This window comes from Musca vetustissima, unplaced genomic scaffold (assembly GCF_032173495.1).
Source record: "Musca vetustissima isolate MV318-11 ecotype Yass unplaced genomic scaffold, APGP_CSIRO_Mvet_v1 utg13625, whole genome shotgun sequence".
NCBI classification, from domain to species: domain Eukaryota; kingdom Metazoa; phylum Arthropoda; class Insecta; order Diptera; family Muscidae; genus Musca; species Musca vetustissima.
In genome coordinates this window covers 170,297-196,244 of record NW_026879600.1, presented here as the reverse complement: position 1 = coordinate 196,244, position 25,948 = coordinate 170,297, and the positions used below count along the sequence as shown (strand labels likewise).

The 25,948-nt window shown below is 31.1% G+C and overlaps 4 protein-coding genes across 4 annotated transcripts in view; 3 read left to right on the top strand and 1 right to left on the bottom strand.

Moving 5' to 3' along the window:
* LOC133324594 (serine/threonine-protein kinase mig-15) overlaps positions 1-2,120 on the top strand; it is a 30,593-nt gene extending 28,473 nt beyond the window's left edge. Inside the window, exons 12-15 of the mRNA XM_061533431.1 lie at positions 69-218; positions 1,591-1,725; positions 1,790-1,864; positions 1,940-2,120. Of these exons, the coding sequence (XP_061389415.1) occupies positions 69-218; positions 1,591-1,725; positions 1,790-1,864; positions 1,940-2,113 (534 nt within the window). The 3' untranslated portion in view covers positions 2,114-2,120. The remainder of the gene's footprint in view (positions 1-68; positions 219-1,590; positions 1,726-1,789; positions 1,865-1,939) is intronic.
* Positions 2,121-14,693: 12,573 nt separating this feature from the next.
* LOC133324592 (nurim homolog) lies at positions 14,694-15,599 on the top strand. Its single transcript, XM_061533429.1, has 3 exons — positions 14,694-15,020; positions 15,098-15,268; positions 15,336-15,599. Exons 1-3 carry the CDS (start codon positions 14,694-14,696, stop codon positions 15,597-15,599), a joined length of 762 nt encoding a protein of 253 aa, XP_061389413.1.
* Positions 15,600-19,827: 4,228 nt separating this feature from the next.
* On the top strand, positions 19,828-21,451 carry LOC133324602 (zinc finger protein 184). The gene is made up of 3 exons (XM_061533439.1): positions 19,828-20,013; positions 20,072-20,414; positions 20,478-21,451. Exons 1-3 carry the CDS (start codon positions 19,828-19,830, stop codon positions 21,449-21,451), a joined length of 1,503 nt encoding a protein of 500 aa, XP_061389423.1.
* Positions 21,452-21,783: 332 nt separating this feature from the next.
* On the bottom strand, positions 21,784-23,229 carry LOC133324601 (uncharacterized). The gene is made up of 4 exons (XM_061533438.1): positions 23,068-23,229; positions 22,892-23,013; positions 22,269-22,820; positions 21,784-22,210 (listed from the first exon to the last, which is right to left on the bottom strand). The coding sequence occupies exons 1-4, from the start codon at positions 23,227-23,229 to the stop codon at positions 21,784-21,786; spliced, it is 1,263 nt and encodes a 420-aa protein (XP_061389422.1).
* Positions 23,230-25,948: the final 2,719 nt, after the last annotated feature.

Genomic DNA, 25,948 nt, shown 5'->3' with positions numbered 1-25,948 from the left:
CATGCTAATATCATTTCCATTTGTACGAAATATTTTAGAATTTTTTTCATTTTTGTGTTTTTTTTTAGAATTTCGGTGAATTGGAACATCGTCCCTTGTTAGTTGATCTTACAATTGAAGATCAATCTAGACTGAAGGTTATTTATGGCTCAGCTGAGGGCTTTCATGCAGTTGATTTGGATTCAGCTGAAGTATACGATATTTATCTTCCTAAGCATGTAAGTATTTGTAATTGTTGTAGTTATAATAGTAAACAGCGAGCAAAAACGCACCGAAATTTTTTGGGGGCTATGTCAAAACATGGATTTGGATTGTGTTGTGCAAAATATCCCTAACAAAAACCAATAAGGATAGTAGTAAAGTCGAACTGGGCCGACTATATGATACCCTTCACCACTTTGGATATATTCTACATATGCTTCCTAACAAACAACGGTAGATGAACCGATTTCATTTTCATTGTACAAAATTGTGTGCCAATCGGACAAACTTTGGGTCTATAGTGCACATCTAAATCTGGACCGATTTTCACGAAACTTAACTCACATCATTCAAGACGATGTGTCAAATTTCGTGCAAATCGAAATATATATAGGGATTTTGGTGCACATTAAATCGAATGAAAATATATATGGAAGTATTATCTAAATCACAACCGATTTTCACGAAACTTAACACACAGTACACTATACCAAATTTCGTCCAAATCGAAAGATATAAAGGGACTTTGGTGCACCATTTACATTAAATCGGATGAAAATATATATGGAAGAATTATCTAAATTAGAACCGATTTTCACGAAACTTAACACACATCATTCTGGGCTTAATTCAGTACCCTATACCAAATTTCGTTCAAATCGAAAGATATATAGGGACTTTGGTGCACCATTTACATTAAATCGGATGAAAATATATATGGAAGTATTATCTAAATCACAACCGATTTTCACGAAACTTAACACACATCATTATGGGCTTAATTCAGTACGCTATACCAAATTTCGTACAATCGAAAGATATATAGGGACTTTGGTGAACCATTTACATTAAATCGGACGAAAATATATATGGGAGCTATATCTAAATCTGAGCCGCTTTTTTCCAATTTCAGTAGGGTTCGTCCTTGGTCCAAATAAAGGACTTGTACCAAATTTCATCCAATTCGGATTATTATTGCGACCTGTATTTATTTTACAATTTAACATAAACAGTCGGGCAGATCGACGCAAAAAGTGATTCTATGTGGTGAAGGGTATAAAAACAACAACAAAAAATTGTATCTTGAATTTAATTCTTTAAAGACCTGTTAGGTTCGTTCCATACAGATGTCGTTAATCGAGTTTAATCACGTTACCAATCTCAAGCTGTTTTCTATTGATCAATTTAGGGGAGTTAATATTTGCCTTATCAATCCAAAGGATTATTGACTCTCATTTCATCCGTGACCCTATATGCGACTGCTTATTTGATACGAAGTTATTCATGAGATATATTAGGCTTCCTATTATCGGCAAACTGTGGACAACTCCTATAGCATTCAACTGTTCTTTTTGTTGTTATTAATGTAATTTCTTTGATAACTTTCAGACTCAGGGTGCAATCATTCCTCACTGTATTGTGGCTCTTCCAAATTCAAATGGTATGCAATTATTATTATGCTACGATAATGAAGGTGTTTACGTGAATACAGTTGGACGTGTGTCCAAGAATATTGTGCTACAGGTTAGTAACATAATCCTCATATAAATAAAAATAAATTATATTTTCAATTTCTTTTCATAAACAGTGGGGCGAAATGCCAACATCAGTGGCATATATTGGAACTGGACAAATTATGGGCTGGGGCAATAAAGCAATAGAGGTAAAACTTCACAATTTACTTGCAAAAAAAAGATTGTAATATCAATATTCCATGTCGTATTGTTTTATTAAATAGATACGCTCGGTTGAAACAGGACACTTGGACGGTGTCTTCATGCATAAAAAAGCACAACGTTTGAAATTTTTGTGCGAACGCAATGACAAAGTATTCTTCAGCAGTGCCAAAGGTGCTTCATCGTGTCAAATCTACTTCATGACTCTCAATAAACCGGGCATGGCGAATTGGTAACAAATATGGTCCATAGATCAAACTATGAAAAAACAACAACAATAACAATAGCTGAATTAGGCAGTAAAACACCAACTACCTATAACCATTTGACGTCTGTCGGTCATTTGTGTTTCTTTTTTAGTTGTAGTATCACTGTTATTTTGAATCGTTACTACACTCTTCCACACATGGAACAACTTTTCATAGAACTGAATAGCCAACGGTAACAGGATAATGATACGATCATGATGTAGAAAAAAAAGAAGTATTTTTTGTGTGTATTTTCTTCTTCACCTTTATTATTACTATTTTTTCAATGAGAAAAAAGAAAAAAGAACTTATAACCATAACAAAATGTGGATAATAATGTTTTTGATATATGAAGAAAATCATTTAAATATTTTATATCATTTTAATTTTATTAAGAAATTAAAACTTAGTCTTAAGTTGAAAAAAAGAAAAACAAAAGAAAATCAACAATTTATATTCATAAATATATAATGAAGAAATGAAAGATAGCAGGAGGAAACAAAACAAAAACGAAACGAAACGAAACAAAAGTGCCGATGCACAATTTTTGAAGTACGCTAGCATACTTGAATTACCAATTTGAATAGCATTAAATACAAGTGCAAAGGTTCAATGGTTCGTGGAAGTCTATATATATATATATACATTAATTAAAAAACACGTTTTTATAATAATATTTAAAAAAAGAGAGTATATATCCCAGATTTAAACCAGGTTTATAAAACTATAAATATATATATAAATAAAAACAAATTAACAAATAAATTAAACAAAAAATAATAAGAAATCAAACGCCCCGCCCTTCATCTCTTAATTAGAAAACTAAATTCATTTTGCAAATATTTATTGTACTATCTCTCGCCAATTCAGCAGCCTAAACAAAAAAAAAAAAAAAAACAAAAAAAAAACTAAGAAACAGAAAGCAATAATTTAAAAAGGCTTGATAGTTGGTAATACCTTTGGTATGTATGTATAAAGGAAATTTGCTACATTCATTTGTGTATTTGAAGAGGACAAATAATTGTTTCTTTTTTATTTAATTTCTGATAATAATAAAAATCATATATCGATATAGGATGGCTGTTTGAAATTATCATTCCAATGAAATACAAAATTTAATCGATGGTAAAATAGTAAATCGTTCTTAAAATTTTAGGGACATATTTTGTTGATGTGCCACTCAATGTCATTATTCAATATTACGGCATATTATCTAATGTTAGGTATATATACATTGGAACATTTTGAAGATAATATGTGAAAAAGGGCTCTTGACGCATATTGCTATTTTATTGAAAGGGTTTCAGTTTCTAAATTGAAGAGGACAAAATATGTACATGCCTGCCTATGTTCGGTATCTCTAATTCAATAGATTTTAAAAATGTTGAAAAAATTAATCACATATTTAATGTTTATAATTCTTGTTCAGTCATTGGTATCTTTAAAAAACAAATTTTTGTGAAGAGTTTAAAAAATTCTGCCAAATGATTTCGTCAACAAGGGTACAAATTCTAATTATTTAAAACGGGAAATTCCCTAGTCTAGTCAATATTTTTTTACACATTCGAAAACATAAATTATATTCTTGAATTCTAATAAATATTATTAACAAAATCTGCCGCTATCGATTTACCGATTTGGGATCCCCCTCTTCAAATATTTTTTTTTACACACATGATGAATTGATCAAAATTCAAACCAACTATCAATACTTCTTAAACAGATAATGTCAATAAAGGTAAAGAAAAAAGAATGATCCTATAAAATAAATAAGAAAAAACAAAATTATTAACACCACATATATAAATTTAAATATTACAATCACTTTTTCACATCAAACAACCCAACCCATGTATCATACATAAATACAAAACACACAAAAAGTCACTCATTTGTTCATATAAATATTTACGATGCAAAGAAAAAAAGTAACAAAAATTCACGCTCACTGCTTAGATATCTAAAAAATCATTGCAAATAAAAAATACAATCCGTATTCTATTCTTTATATATACAAACATAATCGTATATATAGAAAATCTAGTATGTTATTTAGGTTTTTTACTTCCTTTTTTAAAAAAAAAAATTACAATATCTAAAGAAACATAAGTTTTTTTCTTTTAAAGTTCAACTTTAGTTGAAAAATTTAGGTTTTTTTATATAATAAAATCTTCTTAAAATTATTTTATATCCATATGTTTATTATTGTGTTTAATGAAAAACAGAAAACTAAAAGCATTTAATTTTTTAGTTATTATTAAAAAAAGAAAAAAAAACAATATATTTTTTAATAAATATATATCATAAAATTTAGCTAAAAACATTAAGTTATTTTTTTTATTATACAATTATTAACTAACCCTATTAACGTTATTATTATCAAACACTCTCAAGAACTTTAAAAAATATATATTTTTTTCTTTACCTTTCAAAATGAATTTCTGTATAAAACTTAAAAGTATTTGTAGAGTTCTCTATTCTACGAGCATCTCCCCATTTTTTTATAATTATTATTATTACTACTTTGGTATTGTGTTTTATGTTAAACTTCCATTAACGTGTCACCAAATCTGTCCACATTTTTCCTTGTTTAAACGTAAGTTAAATATGTTTTGTCTTTTTTTTTTTAATTTTTGTTTCTGTTAACTAACCAAACTTAAAAATGTTTTTTTTTAAATATTAACGCCATTTGTAAAAACTTAAGTGATAGCTATTTAAAAAAAAATAAATTATTCATATATTTTTTTTTTTTGTTTTTTTAAAAGATCTTTCACCTTTTCCAAAAAAAAAAAAAACTCGATCAATCAATTTTTAAAATGCAAACTAAAAAATGATCTGTAACTGATTGATATATAATTGAAATGAAATCATAAGAATTTTAATTCATAAGTCTCCCACAAACATTAAGAAATCCAAAAACACAAACAACAACAACAATTATAAACATTTATATAAATGAAACATATAACTTATATAAATAATTAACACAAAGATAAACAAGATTATATATATAAAAAACAACAACAAATAATTAAACAGTAAATATAATAACAATATGGACACACAACAAAAAGTGAATAATAACATTTTGAAGTAAATAAAAATACAATTTATATATCGGATATATTGGTGTTTGATTTATTTCTCTCAACATAAATGTTTGTTGGGATACATAATACTCAATAATTCGTAAAATTTTTTACAAATTGTTACTGAATGCTGTTTAATAACTTAAAAGTTCAGTAAATGAGAGTAAGCTGAGAGAGAAATATTGGCAGTTGTGTACTAAGTATTGAAAAAATCTTACTGGTAAAATTTACTAAGAATTTTCATATCTATGTTTTGTTGTCAAATATATATATATTTTTCGTCAATGCATTTTTTGGATATATTAAGCTATATGCAATGTATATTCGCATGAAATATATAAAATGCATTCATTCATTAAGAATTGTTATTTATATGCTCTGTTCCAGAACTCGAAACCCGTTCCTGAATCCACAAAACTTGTAAAACATTGAACCAAATTTTAGATAACACAAAACAAAATGGCGTTCTCTTTGTAAACGTTTTACTCGAAAAATTTGTCTGAGTAAAAATGGTAAACAGGAATGCCAGGAATTTTTGCATATTTACTAGATTTGCGTTCCCGAACTTTTAAAATTATTTTTAAAATTTTCCCTTTTATTAGCTTTACTATTAATGAAGTACTGGAACATACCATTTGTGTCCGATTTCTTAACTACTTCAAATGGTGACACAAATAATTGGTCTGTTCCAGTACTTTTTTAATAGTAAATCCATGGCATAACTATAGTCTCATGCAATTTTCTCATAAATTTGCCTTTGACAGTATTCAGTTTTTTTGAAGTTTCCTGCCTCTAAAACTTGTAAGATGTAAGATGATGCCAAAATTAGATGGCAATACTTCAAAATCAACATAACAGCCCATGGTACAATTATAAAAGGTAACAGCAAGTCCCAGCTGATTTGATTCCAATGTAATACTAGTGTCAATATGAATTTGACAAAATATTTTTTTTAAAAATCACCCAACAGGAAAATTGGGAACGCATAAAATTCGAAATTGTTCTTTATTAAATGTCCTACCGTATTCGTTTTACTCAAGATTGAGGAAGCAAATCTTTCTTCATTGAATAATTCGCAATTCCCTGCATTTTCATATATGTTACACATATAAGTGACAATAGCTCAATTATAGGAAAGATGTGGAGGCGATAGAAATATAAATTTGATAGATTTTCATTCATGTTTTTCAATTTTTATTTTGAGGATTCGAAAATATTTCATTTTCAAAATAAAAATAATTTGATGTTGACACTAGTATAACTTACAAAAACAAATTTAATTGTGGTTGCTGTATCGTTTTTTGTACAACAACACTTGCTGTTACCTTCTATTATTATAACATGATAACCGCCAGGCATTCCTGTTTACCATTTTTAATCGGCCAAATTTTTCGAGTAAAATGCTTACAAAGAAAACGCCATTTTGTTTTGCGTCCTCTTAAATTTGATTCCATTATTCTGTTCATGTACTGCAAGAATCTACTAATTTTTACTATTTTTGCCGATATCATAAAGAAAAGTGTGTTATCGTAGTAAAAAGTAGTAGATTCTTGCAGTACGGGAACAGAACACATGTTTTACCAGTTTTGTGGGTTCAGGAACGGTTTTCGAGTAAAAAATTAAAAACTTGTAAAATTTTTAGATTCTTTTAGGTTCTGGAACGGAACTGATTTCTTATTGGATTTTATTGGATATTAGGTGTGTAAGCCAAACAAACCAAAGGACAAACACAATTATTTATATTGCATTTAATATTAAAAATAAAATGATGATGACATGAATAAAGAATAGTGTTGTATAAACGGGTCTTCCCTGCCTTACCCTCGGCTAACAATGCCATACATTTCCCACTAATAAATAGTTGTTTTCTATTAAAACGACAAACTGGAATTCAGCCTGACTATTTTGCAAAAACAAAATACAAATGCTATCCAAAATAAACCGCCAACACTACTGAAGTCCTACAGTTTATATTCAAATAATGGATTTCTTTTTCCTCAACCTAATATATTTTGGGCCAAAGTGTCATTCAAAAATGATAGTGTGTACACCGCTTTAGACTTTTCAATATCAAAAATCGATTATCGATTAGTGAACTTACCAATCCCTATTTCATTCGAAACAAAAAGTCGACGTAAGTTTCCCGATCGATCTTTCTCGTTCCTTTATTAAATTTATTAAAAATGAACTAGTTCCTTAATGTAGTTCCTTTGCTCCACATATAGTTCCTTTATTCCATACAGTCCTTTGCTCTTTATAGCTCCTTTACTCTATACAGTTCCTTTCATGGGGTGAATAACAAAAAAGCAACTATGCACGTGCGGCCTCTTCTGCCAAAAATAAATATACACACCAAGTGTTTGTGTTTATTTGACATTTTTTCAACACAAAACTAAAAACGCGAAAAATGAATGAAAGGTTATGATTTCTTCCCAAAATCCAATAGGGAAAACCATAAAATGGTTGTTTCATCCATAACAAAGTAATTACTTCCAGAAGAACGTGTTAAAAACTTTATTTTCATTTTATTAAATTTGAATATATTTCAATTTATTTTGAATTTATTTGACATTGTATTCAAAACAATACACACACATACACAAAATATGTATTTTGATTTGATGGAACAAGCCACATTGAGAAAAAAAATGTAATCAGTTGGTAGCTGTGCCCTACCTTGTAATTATTATACCATGGTTCCTTTGCTCTTTATAGTTCCTTTGCTTCCAATAGTTCCTTTGATCCATATAGTTCCTTTACTCCATACAGCTCCTTTGCTCTTTATAGTTCCTTTGCTCCATATAGTTCCTTGGCTTCAAATATTTCAAATAAAGAACTGGATCAGAAAAAGGAACTATATTAATTAAATTAATTAAAGAGCTGGAACTAGTTCTGATCGTTCCTTTCTCGGAATAGTTCCAATGATCTAGTTTTCGTTCCGGATCTACCCAATCTACCCTACAAAGTTTGAAAATTTTATAAATATTTTCAGGCTGTCAAAATTAATTTATTTTCGATAAATACTCTCAATTGTTAGGGATGGGACAAATTTCTTGGTTATTCAGAGAGTGATTCGAATTGAACAACGTACAAAAGTCGGTGTTCGCTCAGACAATTTTGTATGGGGAACTATGTAATTACTTCCTAATGCCATGTTCTGACGGGCATTCGAACAACGTAGTTCGCTCTCAGAATTACGTACATGAATTAACCCGTTCATACAACACTATTCTTAATTCATGTCATCAGAGTTTTTTTATTTCAAATATTTTGTTTCTTGTTTTACTCCAAAATTGTAACATATTTGCGTGAATCACATATGGATCTAAATAGAAAAAATAATTCTCTTTCTCCTGACTATAATATCAACCCCTATCTCTTTACTTTTAATTCATGTTTTCCATTTTTTCTGAAAATATTGTTGTTTTCAATACATTTTTATATTTTCTAAATTCAAATGTCACATATCGTTAGCTAAAATGCAAAAAGGCGTAACTAACAAAAAATTGAAAATTGACTTTTTGAATGAATATTGTGAATGTCAATAAACTACATGTGTTGACAAAGTTTTACACAAAAAACAAAAATACGTAACTACAAGTGGGTTTATTTGATAAATGCAAAAAGGCGTAAATAACAAAAAATTCACGTTTTTACTTAATTGTTATGACTGCCATTAAACTAAATAACTAAATTTGTTTAACAAATTATAGTCTATTATTCGTCATATGCAATATCACCCTGCCGGGGATACTTTTTTGTTTTGACATGTTTATAGTTTTCATTCAAAACAGTTTTTTGCTTCTCCTAAAATTTGGAGATTTTTTTGTTTGGGTTTCCCCACTTTTGTTTCTTGTTTTGTACGCTAATTAGAACCAAGGGGAAAGAAATGCATATTGCATTATGTAGACAACAAAATTTACATTCTTCTGCATATATAAAAACTAGAATTTTGGTTACTTTTCATTCATCATTTTCAATATTACTGAAAAAGTTTGAAAAATTTAAAAAATTTTTCTTGCTGTCAAAATTAATTTATTTTCGATAAATTCTCTCAATTGTTAGAGATGGGACAAAATTCTTGGTGATTCAGAGAGTGATTCGAATTGAACAACGTACAAAAGTCGGTGTTCGCTCAGACAATTTTGTATGGGGAACTAAGTAATTACTTCATAATTAAGGGTCGAACGAATGAGAGAGCGAACAACGCTCGTCTGTACATGGCATAAACCTCATTCGTAAACAAGACGGTTTCCATTTAGTCTCCATCCCACCTCATTCGTAAACTTTCGGTTATACCATTTTGAGTTCATCTTTATCGGCCATTTTGTCTTCTCCTCCCATTCGTTAACAGGTGGAACGTTTTTCAATTTTTTCAGTCGTCGTTTTTATTTTAGCTCCGTTCCAGAACCTAAAAGAATCTACTAATTTTACAAGTTTTGCAACTTTTTACTCGAAAACCGTTCCTGAACCCATAAAACTGGTAAAGCATTGAATCAAATTTAAGAGAGCACAAAACAAAATGGATTTCTCTTTGTAAACTTTTTGTTATGTTGATTTTGAAGTATTGCCATCTAATTTTGGCATATTTACTAGATTTGCGTTCCCGAACTTTTCAAATTATTTTGTACTCTGAGACTTGAAATGTTTCCATTTTACTAGCTTTACTATTAAACAAGTGAAAAAGCGTTAAATTTGGATACCCTCCACCACAGGTATACTGACAGGTATTTGAAATGAAAAAGTGGACCGATATTTATAATTTTAAATAGAGATATTTGGTACCCAATATGAACCCACTGTACCAAATTTCAGCGAATTCGGTTGAAAATCGCGCTTAAGAACCTCAAAATACCGAAAATTTGGGGTGCCCTTATATGGGGGCTACCAGAAAAAGTGGGCCGATATTTATAATTTTTAGTAGAGATATTTGGTACGCAATATGAACCCAATGTACAAAATTGCAGCGAATTCGGTTGAAAAGCGCGCTCAAGAACCCCAAAATACCGAAATTGGGGGGTACCCTTATATGGGGGATATCCGAAAAAATTGACCTATATTTAAATTTTTTTGTGGAGAGATTTGGTACCTGCTAAGAACTCAAAATACTAAATTACAGCCAATTCGGTGAAAAATACGATAAAAAACCCAAAAAATACTGAAAATTAGGAGGTACCGTTATATGGGGGCTACAAGAAAAAGTGGACCTATATTTATAATTTTTTGTGGATACATTTACTACAAATTCGCTTGAAAAATGCGCTCAAGAACCCGAAAATACCGAAAATTGGGGGGTACCCTTATATGGGAGCTATGCCTAAACGTGGACCGATATATCCCATCTTCGAACTTGACCTGCCTGCAGACAAAAGACAACCCTATGCAAAATTTCAGCACCCTATCTCAATTCCTTCAGAAGATAGCGTGATTACAACAGACGGACGGACATGGCTAGATCGTCTTAGAATTTTACCCTGATCAAGAATATATATACTTTATAGGGTCGGAAATGAATATTTCGATGAGTTACAAACGGAATGACAAAATTAATATACCCTCCATACTATGGTGGAGGGTATAAAAAGTACTGGAACAGACCATTTGTTGGCGAAGGTTTGCGTACGACGTCGCTTGAGTCTTGGCAGAACGACGATTAACAAGCGAATTTTATGAAGGCTGGAGTCTTGGAGGCTTCCCACTGTTCTTTTGAATCTCTCTCTCTCTTTTATTATTTTTTTTCGTTTTTCCATATATAGTTCCTTTGCTCCATATAGTTCCTTTGATCCATATAGTACCTTTGCTCCATATAATTCCTTTAGTTCATACAATTTCTTTGCTCCATATAGTTCCGACTCCTACATAGTTCTTTTGAATCTCTCTCTTTCATCATTCTTTTTTTCGTTTTTCCATATATAGTTCCTTTGCTCCATATAGTTCCTTTGCTCTTTATAGTTCCTATGCTCCAAATAGTTCCTTTGCTCCATATAGTTCCTTTGCTCTTTATAGTTCCTTTGCTCCATACAGTTCCTTTGCTTCAAATAGTTCAAAAAAGGAACTGGATCAGAGAAAAATTATAATAATTAAAGAACTGGAACTAGTTCCGTTCGTTCCTTTCTCGGAATAGTTCCAATGAACTAGTTCGTTCCGGAACTACCCAATCTACCCTACAAAGTTTGAAAATTTTATAAATATTTTCAGGCTGTCAAAATTAATTTATTTTCGATAAATACTCTCAATTGTTAGGGATGGGACAAATTTCTTGGTTATTCAGAGAGTGATTCGAATTGAACAACGTACAAAAGTCGGTGTTCGCTCAGACAATTTTGTATGGGGAACTATGTAATTACTTCCTAATGCCATGTTCTGACGGGCATTCGAACAACGTAGTTCGCTCTCAGAATTACGTACATGAATTAACCCGTTCATACAACACTATTCTTAATTCATGTCATCAGAGTTTTTTTATTTCAAATATTTTGTTTCTTGTTTTACTCCAAAATTGTAACATATTTGCGTGAATCACATATGGATCTAAATAGAAAAAATAATTCTCTTTCTCCTGACTATAATATCAACCCCTATCTCTTTACTTTTAATTCATGTTTTCCATTTTTTCTGAAAATATTGTTGTTTTCAATACATTTTTATATTTTCTAAATTCAAATGTCACATATCGTTAGCTAAAATGCAAAAAGGCGTAACTAATAAAAATTTGGAGATTTTTTTGTTTGAAAAAATTGAAAATTGACTTTTTGAATGAATATTGTGAATGTCAATAAACTACATGTGTTGACAAAGTTTTACACAAAAAACAAAAATACGTAACTACAAGTGGGTTTATTTGATAAATGCAAAAAGGCGTAAATAACAAAAAATTCACGTTTTTACTTAATTGTTATGACTGCCATTAAACTAAATAACTAAATTTGTTTAACAAATTATAGTCTATTATTCGTCATATGCAATATCACCCTGCCGGGGATACTTTTTTGTTTTGACATGTTTATAGTTTTCATTCAAAACAGTTTTTTGCTTCTCCTAAAATTTGGAGATTTTTTTGTTTGGGTTTCCCCACTTTTGTTTCTTGTTTTGTACGCTAATTAGAACCAAGGGGAAAGAAATGCATATTGCATTATGTAGACAACAAAATTTACATTCTTCTGCATATATAAAAACTAGAATTTTGGTTACTTTTCATTCATCATTTTCAATATTACTGAAAAAGTTTGAAAAATTTAAAAAATTTTTCTTGCTGTCAAAATTAATTTATTTTCGATAAATTCTCTCAATTGTTAGAGATGGGACAAAATTCTTGGTGATTCAGAGAGTGATTCGAATTGAACAACGTACAAAAGTCGGTGTTCGCTCAGACAATTTTGTATGGGGAACTAAGTAATTACTTCATAATTAAGGGTCGAACGAATGAGAGAGCGAACAACGCTCGTCTGTACATGGCATAAACCTCATTCGTAAACAAGACGGTTTCCATTTAGTCTCCATCCCACCTCATTCGTAAACTTTCGGTTATACCATTTTGAGTTCATCTTTATCGGCCATTTTGTCTTCTCCTCCCATTCGTTAACAGGTGGAACGTTTTTCAATTTTTTCAGTCGTCGTTTTTATTTTAGCTCCGTTCCAGAACCTAAAAGAATCTACTAATTTTACAAGTTTTGCAACTTTTTACTCGAAAACCGTTCCTGAACCCATAAAACTGGTAAAGCATTGAATCAAATTTAAGAGAGCACAAAACAAAATGGATTTCTCTTTGTAAACTTTTTGTTATGTTGATTTTGAAGTATTGCCATCTAATTTTGGCATATTTACTAGATTTGCGTTCCCGAACTTTTCAAATTATTTTGTACTCTGAGACTTGAAATGTTTCCATTTTACTAGCTTTACTATTAAACAAGTGAAAAAGCGTTAAATTTGGATACCCTCCACCACAGGTATACTGACAGGTATTTGAAATGAAAAAGTGGACCGATATTTATAATTTTAAATAGAGATATTTGGTACCCAATATGAACCCACTGTACCAAATTTCAGCGAATTCGGTTGAAAATCGCGCTTAAGAACCTCAAAATACCGAAAATTTGGGGTGCCCTTATATGGGGGCTACCAGAAAAAGTGGGCCGATATTTATAATTTTTAGTAGAGATATTTGGTACGCAATATGAACCCAATGTACAAAATTGCAGCGAATTCGGTTGAAAAGCGCGCTCAAGAACCCCAAAATACCGAAATTGGGGGGTACCCTTATATGGGGGATATCCGAAAAAATTGACCTATATTTAAATTTTTTTGTGGAGAGATTTGGTACCTGCTAAGAACTCAAAATACTAAATTACAGCCAATTCGGTGAAAAATACGATAAAAACCCAAAAAATACTGAAAATTAGGAGGTACCGTTATATGGGGGCTACAAGAAAAAGTGGACCTATATTTATAATTTTTTGTGGATACATTTACTACAAATTCGCTTGAAAAATGCGCTCAAGAACCCCAAAATACCGAAAATTGGGGGGTACCCTTATATGGGAGCTATGCCTAAACGTGGACCGATATATCCCATCTTCGAACTTGACCTGCCTGCAGACAAAAGACAACCCTATGCAAAATTTCAGCACCCTATCTCAATTCCTTCAGAAGATAGCGTGATTACAACAGACGGACGGACATGGCTAGATCGTCTTAGAATTTTACCCTGATCAAGAATATATATACTTTATAGGGTCGGAAATGAATATTTCGATGAGTTACAAACGGAATGACAAAATTAATATACCCTCCATACTATGGTGGAGGGTATAAAAAGTACTGGAACAGACCATTTGTTGGCGAAGGTTTGCGTACGACGTCGCTTGAGTCTTGGCAGAACGACGATTAACAAGCGAATTTTATGAAGGCTGGAGTCTTGGAGGCTTCCCACTGTTCTTTTGAATCTCTCTCTCTTTTATTATTTTTTTTCGTTTTTCCATATATAGTTCCTTTGCTCTATAGTTCCTTTGATCCATATAGTACCTTTGCTCCATATAATTCCTTTAGTTCATACAATTTCTTTGCTCCATATAGTTCCGACTCCTACATAGTTCTTTTGAATCTCTCTCTTTCATCATTCTTTTTTTCGTTTTTCCATATATAGTTCCTTTGCTCCATATAGTTCCTTTGCTCTTTATAGTTCCTATGCTCCAAATAGTTCCTTTGCTCCATATAGTTCCTTTGCTCTTTATAGTTCCTTTGCTCCATACAGTTCCTTTGCTTCAAATAGTTCAAAAAAGGAACTGGATCAGAGAAAAGAATTATATTAATTAAAGAACTGGAACTAGTTCCGTTCGTTCCTTTCTCGGAATAGTTCCAATGAACTAGTTCGTTCCGGAACTACCCAACTCTAGGAATGAAGCTCGGATTGTTCGGATTGTTTTGTTTTTTAAATAAAATTAAATTTTAAACATTAATAACTGAACAGTTGCAGATTAAAAATGGCATCTATTAAACAATACATCGTTCTGTTGATCGCCATTACATCATTTGTGTACACCTTGTATGTTGTTACGCATTTGGTGCAGTTTTTGTCAGCGCCCCGAAAAACTTCCAAAATCTATACCTGGGTCTTTAATTTGTTGGACAATAAATCACGTTTGGAAACCGCCTATGGACCCATGGTTTTCAACACTCTCTATCTGATACTATTCATATTTCAGCACAGTTTTATGAAATCCTCTTGGATAAAAAATGTATTTCAATCGATTGGTTTGGCATCGGCTGAGCGGTCTATTTATAGTTTGACATCATCGCTTTGTTTACATGTATGTTGGTCGTATAACTAGCGGTAGTATTTATTTGTTTCATTGAATTTATGAATATTGATTTTTTGTTGTTGTAGTATTTAATAAAAAATTGGATAACTGCGTCATCAATTATTCTATGGCAAGTAGATGTTGACACTCATAAATGGATTTGGTGGTCATTCGTTTTGTTACATGCATTTGCATGGATGATTATCTGTGGTGGAAGTATGATCATGGATTTGCCAGAAATTATAGGAATTAAACAGGTTTGTGTGTTTTTCTCATTCTAATGGAATTCAGTTGAATATTTATCACACGTTTTTTATTCCATAGGCCTACTATGATATGAAGTCTTATGCTCAGCCTTTGGCATACAAATCATTCGAACTGAGACATCTGTTTGCCCATGTTCGTCATCCGTCCTTTGTTGGGTTGACAGTGATTTTATGGGCCACAAATCTAATGACATTAGATCGTTTGCTGTTGGCCGTTATGTTGACTTCTTATATGTACTTTGCTTGGTCGACAGATCACAGCGATTTGATTTACCAAAAATGTCAATTGCAACGTAAAAAAGAAGAATTAAAATCTCAATAAAAAGTTAAACTGTTGAATAGAGTTGAGTATTGCATATCATGATAAACCCTAAAATAACTATATCACTTATGAAATTTAATCATAAAAGTAATGTTCTTTTTTGTTTGAATCAGCACCATTTCTCATTAGTAACTTAAAATAATATTAAGCATTTTTTTATAAATATTCACAAATAAACTAATCTATAAATGATATGACGGTTTTTTATTTGTGATACCAATGCATTTTGTTTTGACATAGTCACGTCCAAATAAACTCTAGGAAGAATATTTCTAACAGCTAAGGGAACTGATTAGGATTTATGAAATAAGGGGAGTGGGCTAAAGCGAAAAATGTTTCGCTTGTGAAATCATTCCCTTGCGAATGTACAGAATATTTTTTACTATTTTTTTTTTCGATATAGTGAAGAAAATATTTGCTATGTTCCCGCACTGCAAGAATCTACGTGTTTTTATTAATATTTTTTCTCGATATCATAAAGGAAAAAAGCGTTATCGTAGCAAAAAATAGTAAATTCTTGCAATACGGGGTCAGACCAATTGTTATCGTAGTAAAAAGTTGTATGTTCTGGAAGAGACTTTTTGCTTAAATCGCTATTTTACGAATACTTTATTGGAACAATAGCTGATCGTTTTCACTGCCAAAAATTAAATTAATTAAATTTCTGTTTAAAAATTAAATTAATATTTAATTGACATTTTATTAACACATAACTAAAAATGCGAAATATTTATGAAAGGTTATGATTCCAAAATCGAGGTAACTGCAAAACTACAAAAAATACAATTCAACAACAACAACAACATAGAGAATTGTTATTGTACAGCTGCGGTCAAAATAATGTAATAAGAACAAAAAAAATATTTTTTTGAAAATATTTTATAAAAGAGATTTATTCTTAAAATGAGGTCGGTCAAAAAATAGCAGCTGCAATGAATACATAACATAAATTCATTTAAGGTCCTTATATCAAGGTTAGGTTAGGTTAGGTTTGACTGTAGGAGAGAGGGGCAAGGGGAATAGAAGTGGAAAAAAATTGCTCGTACCGACAATTTTCTGGCAATTCGTTTTGTGTATTTCGTATTTGTTGACATTTTATATTTATTTAAATGTGAAAAAAAACTATTGACATCAAATGAAAAAAGAAATATTTTCGAAGCCGAATTGCCTTGTATAGACGCATGGAGCAAGTTCAAAAGGGAACGATAATAATTGCCGCAAGTAAACTAGCCTAATATAAATCAGGACTTAGCATCTGTAACGAGATAAAATACATTATATCGTGGATATTAATACTTTGTTGCTTAACTTTTGCTTCACATCGACGTTACATTAATTCGACATTTTTCTCATGGAACTTTTTAGTCAAGCTACTTAAATTACCCTCCATAGCTCATTATTATTGTTCGGTTTAGCTACGACTATATATATTGTAAAGCTCAATTTATATTCATGGTATAACAATAAAAGGTAAAATGGAAAAACGTGAATGAAAATCTATCAAATATATATTTCTATCGCTTCCCCATCTTACCTCTAATTGAGCTATTGCTACATATATGTGTAGCATATAGGAAAATGCTAGAAATTGCGAGTTATTCCATGAAGAAAGATTTGCTTTCTTAAACTTTCCTAGCAGGCAGATTGAGTAAATTGAATTGGGAGGACATTTAATACAGAAAAATTTCCAATTTTATACTTACAAAATTTTCCTGCTGGGTCGTATTTATTTATATAATTTGTCATATTCATATTGACAATAGTATTACATTAGAATCAAATCAGCTGGGTTTTGCTATTACCTTTTAATAATTGTACCATGATTTGTATTATTGTCTTTTTTATTTCAAAAATATAGTGCGTACAAAAATTTACTGCTGGGTCGTTCTACATAAATATCGAACTTGACATGAGTATTACGATACAATCAAATTAGCTGAGTATTGCTGTTACCTCGTATAATTGTACCATGAGTTGTTTCATAAATACGATGACATTTTTTCCAGACGAGTGCTAAAGAATATGGTTTAAATTTCAATTAAATTTAATATATGTATACACAAAATATGTATTTTGATTTGGAAGCCATTTCCTATATAATTGATTTTTGTTATTATACCATGTTCTGACGAGCACTCGAACAACGTAGTTCGCTCCAGAATTACCTACATGAATTAACCCGTTCATACAACACTTTTCTTAATTCATATCATCGAAATCAAACTTGTTGTTTCCTTTTTTTACAACGAAATCTATAGAAAAAATTATTCTCTTTCTCTTGAATATAGTAAGAACCCATAGCTATTTACTTTTCATTCATGTTTTCCTTTTTTTCTAAAAATGTTGTTGTTTTTAATACATGTTTATATTTTCTCAACTCATATGTCATATATCAAAAAACATGAGAATTTTTTTATCCCGCATCTGTTTCTTGTTTTGTACGCTATATATCGAAATAAGTAGGAAACTAAATTTACTTCACCCTACATGTATAAAAACCATGGTATAATTATTTCAAGGTGGGGCACAGCTACCAACTGATTACATTTTTTTCTGAAGGTGGCTTGTTCAATCAAATCAAAATACATATTTTGTGTATATGTGTGTATTGTTTTGAATACAATGTCAAATAAATTCAAAATAAATTGTCGTTCGTCTGGAAGTAATTACTTTGTTATGGATGAAACCATGGTACAATTATAAAAGGTAACAGCAAGTCCCAGCTGATTTGATTCTAATGTTATACTAGTGTCAATATGAATTTGACAAATTATGTTTTTAAAAATGACCCAACAGGAAAATTTTTTAGCATAAAATTCGAAATTGTTCTTTATTAATGTCCTCCCATATTCAATTTACTCAATCTGCCTGCTGGGAAAATTTGATAAAGCAAATCTTTCTTCATGGAATAACTCGCAATTCCCAGCATTTTCATATGTGTTACTCATATAAGTGGCAATGGCTCAATTAGAGGAAAGATGTGGAAGCGATAGAAATATAAATTTGATATAAATTCGAAAATATTACATTTTTCAAATAAAAAAATTATTTTGATAATTTGTATGTTTGTTAACATTTTTCAGTCAAATGACGTTAACACTAGTATTACTTACAAAAACAAATTTCCATGTGGTTGTTGTATCGTTTGTTGTACAACAACACTTGCCGTTACCTTCTATTATTATACCATGGGATAAAACAAACATTTTAAGGTATTCCCTACTGCATTTTTGGAAGAAATCATAACCTTTCATTCATTTTTCGCGTTTTTAGTTTTGTGTTGAAAAAATGTCAAATAAACACAAAACTTGTTGCGAATATTCATTTTATTTTTGGCAGACGAAGCCACACGTACATAGTTGCTTTTTTGTTGCTTCCCTCAAGCTGCCCGACCTTGTATTATTATACTTTTCTTTAGTCATTTCCATTTTTTCTGAAAAAAATTGTAAATTTTAGAATTTTTTTTTTTTGTCAAATAAACACAAACCCTTGTTGCGAATATTCATTTTATTTTTGGCAGAAGAAGCCACACGTACATAGTTGCTTTTTTGTTGCTCCCCTTAAGCTGCATGACCTTGTATTATTGTACTTGTATTATTATACTTTTCTTTAGTCATCTCCATTTTTTCTGAAAAAATTTGTAAATTTTAGAATTTTTTTTGTCAAATAAACACAAACACTTGTTGCGAATATTCATTTTATTTTTGGCAGAAGAAGCCACACGTACATTGTTGCTTTTTTGTTGCTTCCCTCAAGCTGCTCTACCTTGTATTATTTTACTTGTATTGTTATACTTTTCTTTAGTCATTTCAATTTTTTCTGAAAAAAATTGTACAAAAAGTAGGACAATTTGAGATGATATTTCGAACATCGTCTATAAGCTTCTTAAGTCAGATTTGTCAGCTGTTCGCAGCTGTTGTAAATTACAAAAAAAAAAAAAAAAAACAAAACAAAAACAGATTATTAATAAGGAGACGGGCCAGTACGAAAAAGGATTATGAATGAAAAACTTAACTCAAATTTTCTAAATGAAAATTATATATACGTTTTACATAATCATTTTGACGTGTCCAACTCCACAGCACTTTTGTTGTAAGAAATTGCAGATATTGAAATTGCATTTACCTTATGGAATCTACTTTTATTTGTTATTTTTATTTAGCTATCCTTATCCTTTTTTGCTAGATTCCTCACAACAAAACATATACAGCGAAGGTAGACAACCAACATGGACCCGCTTACTGGGTCACCGTATGAACATTCCTTGACTCAAAATATGTCCTGCTGTTCGTTTTGCGGCCATACAAATAAAGGTATCACAACAATGAAAAAAAGTGAATGTGTTGAAGTTTCCAATGGTCAAAGGGTTCTAATCGGAGATATGATCAAGATTTTCTGTAACGAAATTATAACAGTAAGTAAAACCTTTAACTTTTGAATGATACAATTATAAAATATACCACTTTTAAAAGATACTACCGGATGACAATTGGTCCATATGTGGGAAATGTTTAGCACAATTAAAAGTATGTTTTGAATTTATACAACAAATAAAAAGGTGTACGGTATCATTGCGAAACAGTACAGACGAAGAAGTGAAACAACAGCAATCATACCCCGCTCAAAACCCTGATGAAAAATTAACTACCCCAAAAAGGCCAAGGTTCAAACCAATTTTACCAAAGACGCTGAAACCAAAAGATAAAATTACCGATGTGCCACTAAATCGTAAAAGTTCTCGTATTTACCGGTGCCTGAAATGTCAGGAAACATTCAAGTCATACAAATATCTTCGTGTCCATGAAGAAGTATGCTGTAAGGAAAAAATTTCTGATGGAATTTTTATTTGCAAATTTTGTCATTTGTGTTATAAAGAAGCTAAATCATTGAGTAGCCATAAAAGTCTACAGCACACTCGACAGGAATTCGCTTGTTGCATTTGCAAGGACAAAACATTTGTGTCCAAGGGATACCTATCAAGGCACATTCATGACGTTCACAACCATAAGTATCTGCATTTCTATTGTGGAGAATGTGAACAATTAACAGTTTTGCCAACCGAGGAGGATATTAGATCGCATATTGACGAATGTCACACATTGAAATGTAACGCTGATGCTGGCACTGATGTCCATGAGACACTGCCTGACGATGATATGGATTTAGAAATGCACGAGGAGTTTTTGGATGAATTTTTATTAGCTCATACCAATGAAAACTCTTTTCAATTCTCAGAATGTTGGGAAGCTTTAGATCTGCATCTCCCTGATATGCTACAAGGAAATTCCAGTAACTTCTCTAATAATGAAAATCCAACAGAAGAGTTTTCCTGTCCAAAATGTTTAGAAAGATTCCACAAAATGCCCATGTTACTTAAGCATTTGATTGAAATACACAAGCTGCCTATATTAGTATGTCATGGTTGCAAAAAAGTATTCTCTACTCTCAACGATTATCAGGAACACAAAAAAATAAAATGCCAACAAAGCAGTGCAGCCAATCCAATACGTTGTCCTTACTGCAAAAAAGAATTCCTTTCGACACTGAACCTAAAACAACATATTCGTAATATTCACGCCACGTTTAAAAAACACACTTGTCAATTGTGTGATAAACAATTTGCAACAGTGGACCACTTGAAAAAGCATGTGCTTAGTCTGCACCAGAATGAACGTAAGCATATATGTCACGTCTGTTCAAAGCGGTTCACACAATTGTGTCATTTAAAACAACATTTGGCCATACATACAACCGGAAAGTCGGTTAAATGTACGGAATGTCCTGAGAAATTTTGGCGTAATGTAGATATGAGACGACACAGAGAGAAGCAACACAGTGTTCGGCCCATATAGAGCTTGACATTGAAATTGATAACACCTACGAACATTGTTTTGTGATAATAAATGATACAAAAAGTAAAAAAAAACATTGGTCTATTCCCGTACTGCAAGAATCTACTTCCTTTTCCTACGATGCGAATTTTCCTTATGATATCGAAGAAAATATTAAATGTTTATTCTTGCAGTACGAGAACAGATCATATATTAGTTTAGGTTTATTTTGTTTAAATATTACATTATACACACATCCTTTGTTCCAGAAACTCCAATAATTGGCTAATTTTAATTTATTACTATACTTATTTTATGTACAGGATAGAACATTATTTGTACTGTATAGAACATTAATTATTCTCTTTATTCATATATTTCTTAAGGCATCGACAAATTCTTTTGGCACCGTCAACAAGTTTTTCTTTACTATGAAATGCTATAGATATCCGGAAGCTATTTTGTCCCTTTTCTGGATTCAGGGAAAATCTTGATCCAACAATGAAAAAGATTTTTTCTTCTTCCATACACATTTTAAGAAAATCGGATGCATTGAAATTTTCCCCCATAGAAATCCATATGAAATAACCACCTTCAGGAGTTATCATTTGACAACCTGACGGCAATTCCTTCTCAAATACTTCACATGTAGCTAACATTCGTTCCTTGTACGCGTTAAACATGCGCTCAATATGTTGTTGTGCCAGTCCAAGATGGAATAAACTTGCCGCGATGCCAGATGTGTAATTATTCAAACATCCGCCACTATTGATAATTCCACTACGAAAAATAAATAGTAAATAAACATAATAAATTATATTCATATTTACATATTTACCAGGAATCCAATAAAGTTTTCATTCTCCTTGGCACCTCCATCCAACCCAAACGGACGCCGGGACCCAAAATTTTTGAAAAACTACCATTTGATATGACATGACCTTTATAATCGATATCATCTTTCACGTCATAAGCGAATAGTCTTTTTGGCGCACACACTCCTTTATAATTTAAAATGTTGTAGACATCATCGCACGTTATTAGGAAATCATATTTCCTTGCCAATTGAACTAAACCTTGACATACTTCAGAGGAGAAACGTATGCCAGTTGGATTGTGATATGTAGGTATTGTATAATACATGGCCCAGAATTCTTTTTTGTTACTCTTAAATTGCTTCTCTTTCACGTGAGTTTCAAGCTCCACTAAATCAACTCCATTTTCGTTCAATTTTAACGGCACAATATTAAGCGTTTGGAACTGTTTCATAGTATCTAATGCTAGCATGTATGTGAATTCGTCCACAAACACGTAACCATTTAAATCGACCAACGTCGATAGTATAACTTGAAGACCTTGGGAAGCTCCACTGGTAATAATCAAATCTTCACTGAAAACCCGTATAGGCACATTGTGTGAGTCCAGTAGGTATATATAATTATTTTATTGCATTATACGTACCACTTCACTTCTGATCCATACATTTCTGTAAAATATTTCGCAATTTCAAATCTTGCCTCATAGGGACCAGAAGTCGGGCCATATTGAAATAACATGGACGAATTTTCTTCCTTGTCGATTTTCTACAAACGATTTATCTATAGAATAATTTAATTTTAATCGTATACAATACCAACCATACGATGTTCCGTAGCCTTGCAAAAAATATCTCCACAATATTGTAATAAATCCGTACCAGGGGCTCCAACACCCAAATTTAATAATTTCGATTGGTAGACATTCCAATCAGTGCCATCGAACAGATTTGTTAAATTTCGTTCCTCGTTAAGCAAAGACATGTTAATACGGTTTCCTTCTGATAGCGAACTATTTTCTAACTCCAATGAATGCAACAGGCCGAAGAATAACGATTTCTCTGAATTGGTTGGGGACTTTTGTGGGAAATGCGAAATACACTGTACTATCTGTGGTGTTTTTGCTTTCGTTGAATATCTGTTTATAATGAATGTGCAATAATTATAACCATACCGCATTAGTTTAATATTAAACGCTCTATTTTCATTGTATACCATAATCGCATATCTTATCGTGGTCATACTTATTTTTTATTTGTTTTTTTTTTATATAAAATCATATTTAAAATGTGTACATACATACATATGTATACATATGTAATCAATTCATAAAGAATGCCTTTGGTTTATTTTCCCATATGATATTTGTTTGGCGTTCTAGTTATATGACAGATAAAATAAAATTATTTTTATGTGATGTTTGCAATATCTCACTTTGTGTGAGTTGCACACAAGGCAAAGTAGTTGTGAAGAATATAATGAATAATGTCTTTTTTTTAATTGTCAGCAAATTTTTTGAATATGACAATAAAACATCTTAGAAGAAATTTCAACGATCTGATATTTGAAATTCAAATGGGATTTTTTGAGGTACTTTTGGATTGCAAGAGTATGACAATTTTTGTGATTATTGTGTGTAAAATATCTAAATCCAATTTTTAGAGTTGTGTACTTATTTAAGATGTGGGCGAAAGATTTATTATCCATAGAGCGGAATGATAGTAACTACAATCTTGAAGAATTCTAGGTTTTGTTTACAAAAATGACATTTAAACAGAGAGTTAACTCTTTATTTTCCACATTCTCTACCCTTTTTTGGAGAAATCTAAAAAAGTTTGTATACGGATATAGATTGTTTTGATTTTTCTCTTTTTGGCTTCTGTTTAGTTGTTCAGAGTTTCGATTCAAGCATGCGATAAATGCCAGAATTTCATAAAAATCACCAGAATTTTTTTTAAGATTTTTGAATAAAACTTTCCAAATTAGTAGTATTTTCCAAGTTTCGGATCATACGTATTTGAACTTCTGAAAAAATGCCCGAGAAAATCTTATTATTTTGTCCGAAATTGCGCCAAAAATTGAAAATTTCCTCAAAATTTCTCATTTTTTCTCCGGGAATTCTAAACGAATTAGTAAAGAAATTCAAATGTTTCTTCCGATTTTTTCGACAAAACTTTCCGTATTTGTGAACACCTTCATACAATTTCTTTCCGATTTCAGTACGAATTGGACATCAAAATCGGAAACTTATGAAGAGTTTCGTTCCGAATTCGAAAAAAACTCTGATTGTTAGCTGGGTTGTTCTATAAAATCAAAACAAACATTTTACAAAAACAATATTGTTGTTATAGAAATTGTCATGCTGACAAATAGGTTTTGACAAAAGTAAATAAAAACAATTATACATTTCTTCAGGTCGAATAATTTTGAAAAGTGTCCCACATGTAAACCTTGGTTCCTTGGGATTTTGCTTATATTTTAAATTACAATATAATTTTCGAAGAAGTGGCTTCTTGGTAGAAAAATTGTAGGACATAAATCCCCGGTCAAACACCACAAACCCGTATGCAATCTGTCAATAGACTACGCAACATAATCTCATTTTAAATTGTAAAAAAATTGTATTTAGCCAGGCGTTTGTAGAAAACTAATGGAAAAATTCTAATACAAGCTATATAACACAATTTCCTTTATTTTGAGGGAAACAGTGAATTTAGGGGCAGATTTCCTTTTCCTTAACAATCTCCTTTTGGTATTAAATCGATCATAAGAACACATATATACATATGTATATTTGCAATCTGGAACCCAAGTTGTACTTGCGGCAAATATGTGGAACAAATCAGCGGCCGGATTTAGAACTGATTTAAGCTCACGCTTCCTTGTCGTCACTTGGCCCATTAACAAATATTCCGTCCCTATAAATTCATTATTATTGCACTTTTATTAATAAAAAAAATAATAATCGAAAACAAAAGACAATATTTTGAATCGAAATGAAACGTTGGCAAATATTTTTGACAATTTACTTTACAAACAATAAAGAAAAAAGTTTAAAACCATATGATTGTCACTTACACCTTATTAAATACGCCTTGAGATATGTGCTAAAAAAATAACAAATCAACACAACCATTTGTTGCGTATGTTATGTATTTTTGACAGAAGAAGCCACTACCTTTGTTATACACTTCAAGTTGCCATGATTCTTACCCATTTCGTTTTATAGAATTTTTAAAAGCAGGGAAAATATAAGGATGATTACGAAACTTTGGCAGACCATCTCGTTGTAATCAGGGATATTAAGACTATTTAAAACCATTCGCGACCAGTCCCAAAAATAAACATTTTCGAAATCGCAAATGAATAGAAGATCCCAAGGTATTTGGTTTAATGGTGACAAAATCTTAAATTTTATTTTTTTTAATACTTTGTTTGCTATTCCGATAATTATTATATCTCATTCAAAATCCCGTGCAAACGTGGCATAAGCGAAAGTATTCGTTGGGAAAAACGACTGCAGAGATTCTATCAGTTTTTTATCGGTATTTAGATTCTTTCGATAAGTTCCACATCGATAAATGTATCTAAATAAAAACAAAAAGGAAAAAATACTGAAAAGTTGATTTGTAAACGTCCGTAAACCTATCAAAATGTCCAATGAAGCCTCCACCACGAACTCTGGAACTAATAGCAGAGAGCA